The sequence below is a fragment of the Chiloscyllium punctatum genome, chromosome 46 (assembly GCF_047496795.1).
Source record: "Chiloscyllium punctatum isolate Juve2018m chromosome 46, sChiPun1.3, whole genome shotgun sequence".
Lineage (NCBI taxonomy): Eukaryota > Metazoa > Chordata > Chondrichthyes > Orectolobiformes > Hemiscylliidae > Chiloscyllium > Chiloscyllium punctatum.
Window position 1 is genome coordinate 53611460 of NC_092784.1, and position 15497 is coordinate 53626956.

The window sequence follows — 15497 nt, forward strand, 5'->3', positions numbered from 1 at the left end:
ACCTCATCCTGGAATATGAAAACAGCCAGAGACCATTCAGCCTCTCAAAGATCTGGATCCTAACTCTATCTGTTGTACAAGGGTAATAGAATGCTGAAGCAATCTTCAGTGATGTCATGGAGCTGCACATCACTGGGTATGAATACCCCAAAGTGGGCAGAGATAGAACAATGTGTAACAAACTCTGTAATGTGTGATTCTCTGAAAGAGACACACGGAGCACCTTGACATGAATACTCAGAGAAGACAGATTGGTTATTATCTAATGTAACTATCAGTCAGAGCCTGGTATAAGATGACCATTTTGCTATAAATATTTAGTATGAAGTTTATTAGTAAGTGTAACACTTAAGAATAAGCCTGATGATAATTCTTGACTATTCCTTCTCCTCAACCAGTCTATCTTGAACCCCTGAATGTGAGCTTAAGAGGTATAGTTAGTATGTTTGCAGATGACACCAAAATTGGAGGTGTAGTGGACAACGAAGAAGCTTACCTTGGATTACAATGGGATCTTGATCAGATGGACCAATGAACTGAGGAGTGGCAGACTGAGTTTAATTCAGATAAATGCGAGGTGCTGCATTTTGGGAAAGCAAATCTTAGCAGGACTTATACACTTAATGGTAAGGTCCTAGAGAGTGTTGCTGAACAAAGAGACCTTGGAATGCAGGTTCATTGCTCCTTGAAGGTGGAGTTGCAGGTAGATAAGATAGTGAAGAAGGTGTTTGGTACATTTTCCTTTATGGGTCAGAGTATTAAGTACAGGAGTTGGGAGGTCATGTTGCGGTTGTACAGGACATTGGTTAGGCCACTGTTGGAATATTGAATGCAATTCTGGTCTCCTTCCTATCAGAAAGATGTCATGAAACTTGAAAGGATTCAGAAAAGATTTACGAGGATGTTGCCAGGATTGGAGGATTTGAGGTATCAGGAGAGGTTGAATAGGCTAGGGCTGTTTTCGTTGGAGCGTCGGAGGCTGAGGGGTGACCTTATTGAGGTTTATAAAATCATCAGGGGCATGGAAAGGGTAAATAGACAAGGTCTTTTCCCTGGGGTGGGGCAGTCCAGAACTAGAGGGCATAGGTTTAGGGTAGAGAGGGGAAAAGTATATAAAAGACTTAAGGGGCAACATTTTTACGCAGAGGGTGGTGCGTGTGTGGAATGGGCTGCCAGAGGAAGTGGTGGAGGATGGTACAATTGCAACATTTAAAAGGCATTTGGATGGGTATATGAATCGGAAGGGTTTGGAGGGATATGGGCCGGGTGCTGGCAGGTGGGACTAGATTAGGTTGGGATCTGAATGTAGGTTTGCATGCTGAGCTGGAAGGTTCATTTCCAGATGTTTCATCACCCTACTAGGTAATATCTTCAGTGAGCCTCAGGCAAAGCACTGCTGATAATTCCTGCTTTCTATCTATATGTTTGGGGTTTTTTGGGTTGGTGATGTCATTTCATGTGGTGATGTCATTTCCTGTGGTGAAGTCACTTCCTGAACACATTGAGTTATACCCCATCCACTACCCCCAAGAAAAAGAACAGGAAGTGACTTCACCACAGGAAATGATACTGGGAAGGGTGAGCAGAAGCTTGTTGTAAGAAGTAGGTTTCAAGGAGTGCATGGAGAAAGGGGTAATAGGCTGAGAGCTTCAACATGAAGAATGACCACATTGCCTTCAAAGCTATTTGCAACATCCTGAGGTGGTGAAAGGCACTACAGAAATGCGAGATTCTCTTTACTTTTACGGATGGAACTTTGGAGCCACCACTGCCTCTGGTGGAGTGAGGAAAATCAGGAATGAGCAAGAGGCTGGAATTGGAGATGTGCAGAGATCTGGGTGGGCACAGGGTGGGCACAGAGACTGAAGGGAGTTACAAAAAGTGTAGGAAGAGAGGCTGAGTGATTTGCAAACCAAAGGTTGCATTCTCAGAGTCACGGTCCTGTCACTTTAGAGAGACAAAATCAGTGAGTGAGCACAGGGACGATGCAAGAATAGGAGTTAGTGCAATTGCTGCTCCAGAGACCAGAGTTTTGAATGAATGTGTAGGATGGGATATGGAATACTGACTGGGGATTGAAATAGTAAAGTGCAGAGGAGAGAAGATGTGGGCGAGAGTCTGAATTGAGGCATGGGCAGTGACACGCAATGTTACAGATCTGCAGTTCGTAAGGCCCCAGTGATAGAGCAGATCCACATTTTGTCAGAGATTAAATGAAGACCCTATGCTAAAGTAAATTGTACATAGTCAGTGTAAGGAATAGGGATATTAAAGCCAAACAGCCTGGTCCTATGAATAAAGACAAACTCCTGTGGGTGATGGAGACTAAAGTAAAAGCTGAAAACGCTAAAGAAACTCAGCAATGTCTGTAGGAACAAAGAAAGATCATTGCACTTGAAATGTTTGCTTTCTTTCAATCTCTGCAGATACAACTCAGACTGCACTTTCTGTTTTTGGTTCAGCCTGGTTCCATGCTTTTGTTCAACATTCTTCTGTCCCTGTTTTACACTTTGCCCATCTCCCAGTTTCATTCTTTGCCTGCCTCCCCTGCTCTACCCTTCCCTGCTTTGCCCAGCATCCCTCACCTTTCTCCCTTCTACCACCTTTGCCTTTCCCTACCTGCCTCTCATTCTTTCTTTCCTATTTCGTGCTCACTCCCTTTCTCCCCAGGTACATCTGGAGCAACACAGAAGTGCCACCTGGGGAGAATACTGTTAATAAAACATCCTACACTGAAAATAGAATCATCAGTGCGAATCTGCCAGTGATTGCTCGAAGCTGCAACAGAAATCTTGGTTGCATCTGGAAAAAGTGACATTTAATCGCTGTGTGTGGTTTATGGAGCAGTGGAAAGAACGTGTTGTTGGAATTCACCCTCTGGAATGCACCCAGCAATCCACCTTTTATAGAAAAGCAAAGCAACACCCTGCACATCAAAAGCCTTGAAGATCCCAACTGCTCATGGGTACAATGGACAGCTCAAGCACAGATCTGCCTGCAGGGAATGCTATACCTATCAGTGTTCTCCTTGGCTTCATTGATGGCCCTCTGGCCTGATACATAGGGCCACAAGTTCAAATTCCTCTGTCTCCCACTTGGGAGATGTTAGGCAAATGGATGACCGAGCCCTGATTTTATAGTGCACAGAATGAGTCAGATCAAGTATGTTTTATTTGGAGCAAAAGTAGGAAGTCGGCATTAGGTAATGATGTTCCTTTGAAGAGCTGGTGCAGGCACGATGGGCCGAGTGGTCTCCTTCTGTACTGACAGATTCGCTGTGATTGACCGGTTTCACTGGCTTTTCAGGTGGAGACTTGCCAATGTAACCTGGTGGCCACTTCCGCGTGGTGTTGAGGGATCTGCTGCCTCTTGGAGGAGGAGGCATTAAACAAGGCCGCAATGGCCCTTCCATATGGACCTACTTAAAGTTCCCACCGTCCAAGAGGTAAGGAAGTCTGGTCAAATTGTAGCCTCAGGCACTACAGGCAATAAAATATGTTTGAAGCTTCATTGCTGTTGTGTTATCAGAATCATGACAGCCAATTTGCACACAGCAAGCTCACCCGTGAACAGTATTGACAAAATGGTGCTGGTTGATGTTGACGATAGGCTAAAAGGAGAAAGTGCTTCACGTAGTGAGTTTCCTGATGAAGGGCTTTTGCCCGAAATGTCGATTTTCCTGCTCCTGACCTGCTGTGCTTTTCCAGCACCATTCTAATCTAGACGCTGATTTCCAGCATCTGCATTCCTCACTTTTGCCTAGTCATGTAGTGGGTGGTCAGGAACTGGAATCCACTGCCTTTGAATGTGGGAGAGATATCAAAGTGCTCAAAAGGGAATTGGATTGTTACCTGAAAATCATGCAGAGCTATGTGGGAAAAGGCAGGGAAATGGTGCTGGATGAACAGCTCCTTTGGAGAGCAAGCAGACACGATGAGCTGAAGGGCCTCTGTCTGTGCTGTAACCATTCTATGGCAGGAATAACACTATGTTCCTCTTCGAAATTATGCCATTGGACCTCTCACACCAACCTGACCAAACAGACACAACATTGGTGTTATGTCCTGCAGGAAAGACAATACCTCCAACAATGCTGCATTCCTACAGTGCTGCACTGGGCCTGTAAGCACAAATTGGATTCTGGAGTCAGACTTGAGCCCATAGCCTTCTGAGTCCAAAGCAAGAGTATCTACCCAGTGATCCATGGCCAAACCATCCCTATAACATGATGACAGGGTGGTCAATAACTGCATGGAGCATATTCCTCCCTTCACTCCTTGTCAATGGGTCACAATTCCTACAAGGAGGAATTTCAGGATTATCAGATGCTCATATTTTGGCAGATGCTAAAATTCAAGGTTGGAATTCTTAAATGATGAGGAACAAAGCTGAGCAGAATTTCATGATCTCTGAGTTTATTAGAATATAAATCTGTGCTGGCGGTAAGGAATTTGGAATTTATCTTTTTATTGTTCTTTTCTCTGTCCTTGGAGGAATGAATATTATCTGGCCAGACAGTCGGTATATTCAGTTTGAATTCAATCACACTGCAACTCATGTTCCAAAGTGCTTCATGGCGAGATATCACTTTCAATTGTCTGAACTCCTCAGAATTTCCGACCGGGGCCCTCAGTCCCAGCCTATAAAGTTGCAAACTGCCATGAGTGAGTTTACTGGTTTCATTCATCCTGCCCTGGGTAGCTTTCAGGGAGAGGCCATGCATTGGACCATAGGCTGAGAGCCCATGATGGTACATGCTGAACTATCAATCCTTATGGTGCCTTGCAAACAGAGCCTCCTCAGTTTGCATGGGAATAGGACAGTATTGCCCCTGAATAGCCCCTTACCTGCAGGAAGGTGGGCGTAGGGGAGAGAATGACCCCGAGCTATCACGGCAGTGTCTTGTAGACACTATGACCAACAAAAGGCCACCATCCGAAATAGGAAGTGCCCCACACATGTTCATTACTCCCCATGACCAAAGAAAGACTTGCTTTTCTCAACTGCAGGAAAGCCAGTGAGATATGGGCGGCACGGTGGCACAGTGGTTAGCACTGCTGCCTCACAGCGCCAGAGACCCGGGTTCAATTCCTGCCTCAGGCGACTCTCTGTGTGTAGTTTGCACATTCTCCCCGTGTCTGCGTGGGCACCCCTCCGGGTGCTCCGGTTTCCTCCCACAATCCAAAAAATGTGCAGGTTAGGTGAATTGGCCATGCTAAATTGCCCGTAGTGTTAGGTGAAGGGGTAAATGTAGGAGTATGGGTTTGGGTGGTATACGCTTCGGCAGGTTGGTGTGGACTTGTTGGGCCGAAGGGCCTGTTTCCACACTGTAAGTAATCTAATCTAATCTAATCTAAATACTTTATCCAAATGCAGTCACTGCTACAGCAGCACAGGAAATGTGGCAGCCTGTGCATGCACAGCAAGCTCCCACAAATGGCAAAGTGCTAATGATCAGATACCCTGTTTATATGATGTCAGTTTTTTCTTATTGCTTCATGGGATGTAGGCATTGCATTTGTTGACATCTTGGAGGGTAGTTAAGAGTCAACCAAGTGTCTGTGGATCTGTAGTCACATGGAAGCCAGACTAAGTTAGGATGGCAGATTTCCTTCGCTAACAGCCATTAGTGACCCAGATGGGCTTTGATGACACTGGTTACCATTAGACTTTTAATTCTAGACTTTTATTGAATTCAAATTTCACCATCTATTCTGGTGGGATTTAAACCCATATGCCCAAATAATTAACCTAGGGTTCTGAGTACTAAACAGTGATATTATTGCTCCATCACCATTTACCTAGTTGAGGGGTAGCTATTAGATCATCCAAGATAACTCCCTTACAGCTGACTGAGCAGATCAAGCCCCACATTCACATGTTTCTAACAGAGGGCCTGTTCAGCAATGCAGCACTCCCTTGGTACCTCACAGGAATATCAGTTTTTTTTTCCCTTCTCGTACTGAGCCCCGAATATATGAACATTGGAATTAGGAGCAAGAATAGGCCATTGGTCACTAGAACATGCTCTGCTACAACCCTTCAAGAGCATATCTATTTCTGCCACCAAAATATTCAAAGACCTCCCCCCCCACCCTACCCCTCCACCACTCTATAGGAAAGAGCATTTCTTGAGGGAAATATATTCTCCCTCGCTTCCTGAGTTAACGGGGAGACTACTTATTTTTAAAGAGTGCTCCCTAATCCTACTCATCGCCACAAGGAGAAACATCCTTCAGAATCCACCCTATCAAATCTCCTTAGGATCTTGTTGTTTCAATAAGATCACCTCACAGTCTTCCAAACAGACCAGGCCAGTTTGGCCTCTCCTTGTGATGTAACCTAACCATCCCAGAAATCAATCAAGCGAACCTTCTCTGAATAAATTTGAGTGCAATTGCACCTTTTCTTTTTAAAAAATATCCATTTCCAGGATGTTGGTGTTTCTAGCTAGGCTCACATTTATCGAATCCTAAGGACTGATACCTTGAACTCTTTGATTGAAAATTTTATCACCTCCATCCATCATACCAATTTTTTTTATTGCTTGCCTGTGTCTGTCTGTATGTGCATGTAGGGGAATATAGAGGGGAGTAGAGTCTTAGTTAGTTGAAGTAGATGTCAACAGTTCATATTTGTTTACCAGTGGTTGGATCTATTCTGATGTGGAGGTGCTGGTGTTGGACTGGGGTGGACAAAGTTAAAAATCTCACAACACCAGGTTATAGTCCAACATGTTCATTTGGAAGCACTAGTTTTTACAGTGCTGCTCCTTCATCAGGTAACTAGTGGAATAGGATCAGTTGTCTTATGATCCTGCCCCACTAGTTACCTGATGAAGGAGCAGCGCTCCGAAAGCTAGTGCTTCCAAATGAACCTGTTGGACTATAACCTGGTGTTGTGAGATTTTTACTCGAACTTTTCTAATCAACCCATTCAAAGACTTTATTACACACCTTTGCAGCAAAGTGGCACTTAAATTCAGGACTCTTGTCCCAGAGTAAGGTTACAACCCTCCACCAATACAGTCCATGTTTTATAATAACCTGAGTCTATCAGTCAGGTAAACTGGGGACTTTTGAGTATTTTGATAACTTCTTTTAACTTTGGTGACAACTATGGAAATAGCAGGGCTTGATTGCCAGTGCACTCACCCAGTAAGTTGTAACCATACTTTTCTAATGGAAAACAATGAGTGAATGCTATGAATTATATTGTGAGTTTAAAAGGCGATGAGCATTTTGTTTTGGCATAAACCACAGCCAAATACAGATGCAGCCCCAAGTGCACCTTAAAACCAATTTTCTGTTACCACGGTAAAGGCTCTGAGTCTTGCTGCAGAACAAAAACAGGGAAAGGAAAACTTCCTTGAAAACAAAAAAGGCTGGTTCTCCAACATTATTTAACCTATGAAACAGAAGTCACCAGATGGTCATAGATCGGGGTTGAATGCAAATCGGTGTTGAAGACAAGTGAAAGCCTATCTTAGCCCTATTTTTCACCTTCTCATTGAAGAATAACAGGGAAAGTTTTTAAAAAATGCTTTCGTGCAGCAAGTGATAGGAGTTCTTTGTCACAGACAATTCAGATAGCAAAACCTCATGTACAGGGAATCAGACAAGGCTCTCCAAAGGAAAATGTATCGGAAGTTGTCGGGTAAAGGAAATGGGATTGGGGTAGGCAACTCCAGTTGAAGCAGCATGGAAATGATAGGGCGAATGCCTCCTTCTTGTCTATCTCACAGATTATGGGAGCTTGCTGTGCATGAGTTATCTCTCAGTTTCTCATGTTACAATAGGGTTTGCACTTCACTGGTGGCAACGTGCCATCCTGTAATGGAAGGCACCATAGAAATGTGAGTTTTTCTGGACCCTATGATCCAGCGCAGCTTGCAAACCGTAGACAACAATGGTGAAGCAGAGTGCGGCATTGGGCGTATGTAGAAGACCAGCTTGGAGAATGACTCCAGTTAATCCCGGAAACCTCTAATCTGATCAGTCTGGGCTATGGGCTCCTCCAGGCATTGCTCAGAGCAACATCAATATCACATTGAAAAATGTGTTTGTAAAGTCACTACACACAACAACCCTTGACTGTTTCCTATTCTCCTGGACATACTGAATGACCTTGTAACACTGAAATAGATGAAGGTTACGTGCACTGGGGTGCATAGCCTTGGAATATGATTTTCCATTCAATTATTTAAATGACCCACTGCCCACAGTGCATTTTTCCCATCTAATTCAGCGAAAGGACTTTGCTGACAATCTGCATGAGCACTGTAATGTTATGTCAGAGTGGGGCCAAACTGGGTCATCCAAGGTAGACATAAAGATGGAGCAAGATAAGGAAACTTTATGCAGGTCAACGAAGGAAGGACAGCACGAACGAGATCACCATTTCTCAGCTTTTCCCCACAATTTACTTTTAAATCAGGACTCCCTTCATGTTTTCAGTGCCAATATAATTCAGGAGGCAGCACTCTCTCCTATGAATCATATGGTTTTGGCTTCACATCTTCTACAATGATGTGAAGATATATGATGTGAGTTTCCTCCTTTCTCATCCTGTATTTCCAATTACCAGATAGCGTCTCCCCCACCAGTTGTGTAAGGGCTTTCAGACCCTGGGTCCATCTTGTGAAGATGTCGCAGAGCTGCTTCTCACTGTGTTTAAATAGCACAGTGTGGGTGGAGTTAAGGGAGGAAGAGAGACACACATTGAGCCAGGCAGGAGCCTGAAGTCTAGAATGTTAGTAACGTGTGCAGAGAAGCATGTGGAGGAAAGCAGCTAGCACTAGGTGGAATCACAGAAGTCCAGATTGAACCTGTATTGGCTCTTCAATTGAGCATCATTTCCTATTCCTAATCTCCCGTTTTCTCCCCATACTCCTGTGCATTATTATCCAGTGCCCTTTCATGCTTCAATTGGACCTGCCTCCAACACAACGTGCATTTTAGACTCTAACCAATCACTAAGGGAAAAAGATTGTTTTCTCATTTCACCCTTGCTTCTTTTGCAAATTACTTTAAATCTACACTCTTTCATTCTTGATCCTTTTACCAATGGGAATAGTTTGTCCCTATCTCCTCCATCCAGTCCATTCAAGGTTGAGCAAACTTCAGTCTTATCCTTCTCATGGAATAGTCTTTCATTGATATGACAGTGATGATTAGAGCCTGATGGATAAACACCATGGGTTGCAGCATCTAGCTTGAATATGTGATAAACTGGATTAGAAAGAAGGTGAAGGTTGAAGACAGACCTTGTCTCATCCTGGGCAGTCCATCATGAGCCCAAACACATCGATAGGAGCAGAGAGCAATATACCCACAAAAGGCCGGTTTTTACAGAGTTTGCTCCACTCTGCTGCTGAGAATAGGACAGCACTGAGAAAATTCAGAGCCAATCATTTTGGCTGGTGATAGGAACCGGAGGAGGCCATTTGGCCCCAACATCCTGTGTCATCAGTTCATGGCTAACCTGTATCTCAAAACCCCAGTCCATGTCGAACACTCATGCCCAACACTGTTTCCTATGTGGCAATCATGTTGCTGTTTTACAGGAGGTCCCAAAACATGTTGCAACCAAAGACCAAAGACCAAGACTTAAATGCAGGTCTTTTAATTGAGAGGGATCAGAATTGTTGGCTTAAAAGAAAATGGGTGTAATGAATGTGTATTGATACATCATCCCCACTGCTGATCTTCTGGGGAAGGAGGCTGGGGTGTATTGTGGTCAGGTTAGTTTAGTTGGTGAAATAGCTATGCTCTGGTGCTATATAAAGCCACCAGCAGGGTTTCAGTTCCCCATTCTGGCCATTCTTATAGTTCATGGAGGCTCTGCCTCCAATTGAGATGGATGTCTATGCTCAATTGTGGACGATGGCTACTTACTGTTGGTCTCCCAAACCATGACATAGATTAGTTCCAAGGTACAGCCAGAGCTGTGTGGTTACACAATGTAGTTACTTCATATTAACCAACAGGTTGATCCCAGTCTTGAACATATCCATCAATACCTATAGCCACATTGAAAAGGACAGTCTTTCATGGTAATCACGTCTGGTATGGGAATTGAACCCACGTTGTTAGTGTCACTCTCCATTCCAGACCAGCACATCCAAGCTAACTGACCCCACCCCACGATAAGAGAACGAGGTACTGAGCCACAAGTTGACATGTTTTTAATGTTTCCATCGCCGAGATCTCAGATCCCTGAATGTTGCTGTGCACAGACACGCTCAGAAATTAAACTTGCAGCTTTGAGGTTGCATTGTACCACACTGTGGAAGTGACTTGACTGACACCTCAGTTGTTCCAGTAGAATTACTTGACAGTTATTTTAAGTGAGTCTGTTCAGAAATAATCTGACACACCTCCTGGCAGGTAGGACTTTGAACCTAGCACTCCTGCCTAAGGGGTGGGAAACTATTACCTTGCCATAAAAACGTCTCACAATGACTGGGATATTTTGAAATCAACCAGTTTGGATGGGTTGAAATACACCGCTGGAACAGGTCAGGCTTGAACTCAGGCCTATTGGCTCAGAGGTAGGGACATTACCACTGCACCACAACTGACATTAATTTATTTTTATTCAACTTATTTTTCTAATCAACCAGCCCAGGGATGTTATTACACACCTCTAGAGCAGGTGGGGCTTGAACTTGGACCTCCTGGTCCAAGGATAGAGACACAACCACTGCACCATCCCACACTGATAGTCCAGATTTAGTGAAAACCTTGCTGCACCTTGAGACCTCCCATGTGGTTTCCCTGCTCCAAATGAGGCGTTAGTTAATGAGCTGCCTCAAAGTGATTTGGCAGAGGGGCCTGAAGGAAGAGGTGCCTCGAACAGGATAACAAGGGCAGGAAGCAGGCTTGCTGGACATTCGCTGCACTCTGATTTACAACGTCTTTCGTTGCGAGAGACCAATCAGATTTTTTTTTTAATTTAAAAGACATTCGACACAAAGAGATTTGGAAAACAAGCCAGGCCTTGTGATGAATGAAGGAATCCATCTGTATTCCTGCTGCTCACGATCTTTTTGGCAGCTCCTCACCTTTTTTTTTCAGATTTATTCTTGAACTAACAAGCTGCTTTTTGTGGCTGCTTTTTTTTACTCTCTCTCTTTCTTTCTCTACCTCGCCACAAGGAACGTTTGGAAAAATGCTCCAGATTGTGATAATGCCTTCTCTCTCTCTCTCTTTCTTTCTCTCTCTCTCTCTCTCTCCCCTCTCTCAGACTCATTTAATTAAAAAAAGGAAATAGTGAGAGTGGAATGTAAGCAATCCCTCTTCTCGAGACAATGTGGTCTTGTTGTTCTGAGCTCCATTTCTGAATGGAGTGCCCATATTTATTTGCTTCCTTGCTCCCCTCTCTCCACACACTTGCTCCACACTCAGACACACACGCAAACACATACATCCACACAGACTCACACAGACACACACATACACCTCACACATACACACACAGACACTGACACACACCCAAATACATACACACACACAGATACACACCCACACAGATAGACAGAGCCACACAGACAGAGACACACACACACACACACACACACATGGATGCACACACCCACACAGCTAATCTTACACATACCCACAGTTGGTCCCACACACAGGTAGGTACACACAGACCCACACATTCCCCCCTTTCACCTCCACCCCCGCCCCCCCCCCCCCCCCCCCCCGCACACACACACACACACACACACACAGAAAGGCACACTCATACTCAGACCTACAGACAAACAAACAGGCACACATGTATATACATACACCCACATTGGAGAACCTGCACTTAGCTAGCACCTTTCACAGCCTTGGGACATTTCCCACTGTCACTTTGCAACCAACAAGGTCACTTGCAGATATGAATTCTGTATTGTCGCAAAGGTCACGCAACAATCAATTTTCACACATGGAGATCCTGCACATGGTACCGCCTTAGTTACTGGGTACTCTCTTTTTAGTGAAGGTGGCTGAGGTATAAATATCCAGGAACATCTTCAAAACAAGTGTCATGGGGTCCTTTATGCCTGCCTTGAGGGCAGTGGGTTTAACGTACAATCCAAAAGGAGGGACTTGAAACAATGTAGCACCCTGTATGTCAACCTCAATCCTGCACTCAGCTTGGAATCACAGAACATGAGCTATGATGCTGAGGGCACGTCATATCTGAAAATGATCCAATGAAACTGACAGGATGCATACATCACCCAACAGGGACACATTGTACTTTCCATTTATATCATGGGCAAACAGGAATGAATATCAATAAATGTCTAGAAACAAAGGTTCACTGTGTAAAACAGCCGGGATAGACACGTTGCAGATAGAGTATTCATGGAAAGGAGGAGTGTCTTCACCAGACACTTAAACATGTCTCTCTTTATTAATATTGATAGTTATCACATTGTGCATATTGACTATATTTACATGTTGGTTTCTGTTACCTTAATGGTGATCCTTTGGTTTCTACTGAAGAAGGAGAGTTCTGAGGAAGAGTCATATCAGACTTAAACGTTAACTGTTTCTCTCTCCATGGACACTGCCAGACCTGCTGAATTTCTCCAGTGTTCTGTGTCTATGCGTCAGCTTTTCAAAGTCCATAATATTCTGCCTTTGTATCTGTGCTGGTGCTTGGTTTGAGGAGATGGTTTGAAATGCAACGCCAGCAGTGTGGGTTTAGTTCCCATGGATATTATGCTTTCTCAACCTCTCCCCTCACCTGAGGCATGGTGATCCTCAGGTTAAACCTCTAGCCAGTCATCTCTCTCTCTCTGTACTGTTTGAATTATGGTAAGATTATGGTGAACCCACCTTTACATTATGGTCCTTATATAGAGTGGATTGGCATTAGGGAGGCCAGAATAGATGGGTCAAAGGGTATTATCCATGTTCGAATGATTTTACCATTCTTATATTTTCCTAGTTAGAGGGCTAAGGCCATCTCCACTAGATTTCTATTTGTCTCCACAGATAATGAAGTTGATGTATCGATCTGAATAGGTATAATCTCTGGAGTGTAATGATAAATTTAAGGCATTGACACAAACAGGAAGCTACTCTCACCCGGGGGGTCCAGAGCAGCAGATACATGGGATTACCACCTCCTACAGGTTGCCCTCCAAGACACTCACCATCCTGACTTGGAAATATATTACTGATCCTTCACTATCGCTGGGTCAAAATCCTGGAATTCCCTCCTGAAGGGTATTGTGTGTCTACCCACAGCACATGGACTTCAGCAGTTCAAGAAGGCAGCTCACCACCACCTTCTCAAGGGCTATAATGGATGGGAATGAGTTCTGTCCCAACTAGCCCAAATCCCATGCAGTGTTTAAAAGGTACAAAAATAAGATTTTATGAAAAGGAAACAATTTGCTCCTAATTCACTCCCCCACCAGAACCATATGCCTTTTGTTAAAAACAACTGTGGATATGTCAATGTCAATGGCAATTGTAGACTATCACTGGTAGATAGTACCCCCTTGGAGACTGTCTGAAATTGGGACACAGAGCTGGCGATGAGGAAGTAATGATTGAATAGAAGGCACTATCCAATAGAAGGCCTTACCGGTGTCGACATCGTTAGGCCATCCTCCACTCTGACTGCTGCCCGCAGCTGGGGATCGGCCTGTACTGGAGTAAAAGACTTCATCCACCGGGCTCTCCATTTCACTATCCTCGATGGATTTGTGCCGCTTGGTGGAGCTGTGGAAAAGCAAGGGCTGCAACTCAAAATGTGGTGGTGATAAAATACTCACAAAGCCCAGCCTCTTTGCCCAGCTCCTCAGACCAGCCCCTTGGCCTAGTTTCTCAGTCTAGCTTCTTGGTCCAGACCCTCAGCCCAGCCTCTCAGCCCAACCTCTCAGCCGAGCCCCTCAGCCCAGACCCTCGGCCTGGATCCTCGGTCTAGACCCTCGGTCCAACCTCTCAGCCTAGCTGTGTGGCCAGCTTTCCCGAGGATTAGAAACGCCTTTTTCTAAAGGTACTGAATCCCAAGATCTGGGGTCTCCCAAGTATTTTTCCACCAGGACTCATTTGTAACACATGCGAATGGGGAAAAAGATGGGCTTGGGGAGCAGATCCATAAGGGAAGGGCTAGGTCGGACTGGGCCTGTAAGATAGTACATTGTTCAATTGGAAGATAGTAACTCTGTGCTAACGTCACTGGAGTTGTAGTCCTAATATTCTAAGGACATTGGTTCAAATCCCACCAATGCTGATGGGTGAGATTTAAATTCAATTAAAAGGAAGCTAGTCTAATGGTGACTATGTGCCAATTGTCATTAAAAACCCATGTGACTCACTTTAGGAAGGAAATTTGCCATCCTCTACCCAGTTTGGCCCCTATATGTGACTCCAGACCCACAGCAATGGGGTTGACCCCTAACTGCCCTCTGGGCAATTAGGGATGGCCACTAAATGCTGGCCTCGTCAGTGATGTCCACATCCCATAAAGAAAAAGAAACACACATAAGGAATGGGTAGAGAGGCGAATGAGAAGATTCATAGTTTTCTGAAAGCGTTCAAGGCCTCCCATTTTTATTGCTATTGACAGGGCTTGAGGTTGAGCCACTTAGGCCCCATCTACAGTTTGTAGAAACAAAATGAGAGAATTTAAAGCCAGCTTACAGTTGTTTGTTCATTTGGTTGGTCAGAGCTCCAATGTGACTGGGCCTACCTCAGAGCTTGCAATCCTCCCTAAACTGAAGCTCATGTTGTGAAACTCAACTGTCAGGTAACCACTTGAGCCTTTGAAGGAGGCTAATGCATTTCAGTGGCAACCATTGCTACAGGCAGCTTTGGCTTGGGTTTGAGATTCAAGCCTGGTCCTTGGTACCAATGTAAGAATGATGTCACCTTTACTGACACAAAAACAAAATCACATGGAGGTTTCTTCTTTCTTTCAACAAATGTGAACGTTTATTGCCTATTCCTAATCACCCTTGAATTGAACATTTCAAAGGGCAGTTACGGGCTTGGAGTCACATGTAGGCCAGACCAGGTAAGGATGGCAGTTTTCCTCCCTTAAAGGGCATTAATAAACCAGAAGGGGTTTTTACAATAATTGAGTGGTATAAGATTATGAGGGACATGGTCAAGGTGGACAGGAAGCTGCTGTTCCCCTCAGCTGTCAAATTGACCCCTCAGGGTCAATAATGAGGTGGCATTATTTTAAGGTGAAGGGAGGGACCTTTAGAGGGGATTTGAGGAAAGTCTTTTTTTTACCCAGAGTGCAGTGGGAATCTGGAATGCATTACCTGGGAGAATTGTGGAGGCAGGAATCCTCACAACCTTTACAAAGTATGTGGATAAGCACTTGAAATCTTAGAACATCCAGGGCTATGTGCCTAGTGCTGGAAAGTGGGATTAATGTGGATGATGCAGACTCAATGGTTTGAAGGGCCTCTTCTGTCCAGTATGATTCTACAAAGACAGTTACCACACTCACTGTTAGTGAGAGTCAAA

At 44.4% G+C, this 15497-nt stretch overlaps 1 protein-coding gene across 7 annotated transcripts in view; it reads right to left on the reverse strand.

The window, feature by feature from the left end:
• The window catches only part of nfixb (nuclear factor I/Xb), a 437817-nt gene that overhangs the window by 76453 nt on the left and 345867 nt on the right, over nt 1–15497 (reverse strand). For all 7 annotated transcript variants that reach the window (XM_072564242.1, XM_072564240.1, XM_072564239.1 and 4 more), the window contains one exon: nt 13600–13736. In XM_072564242.1, the coding sequence (XP_072420343.1) occupies nt 13600–13736 (137 nt within the window). The remainder of the gene's footprint in view (nt 1–13599; nt 13737–15497) is intronic.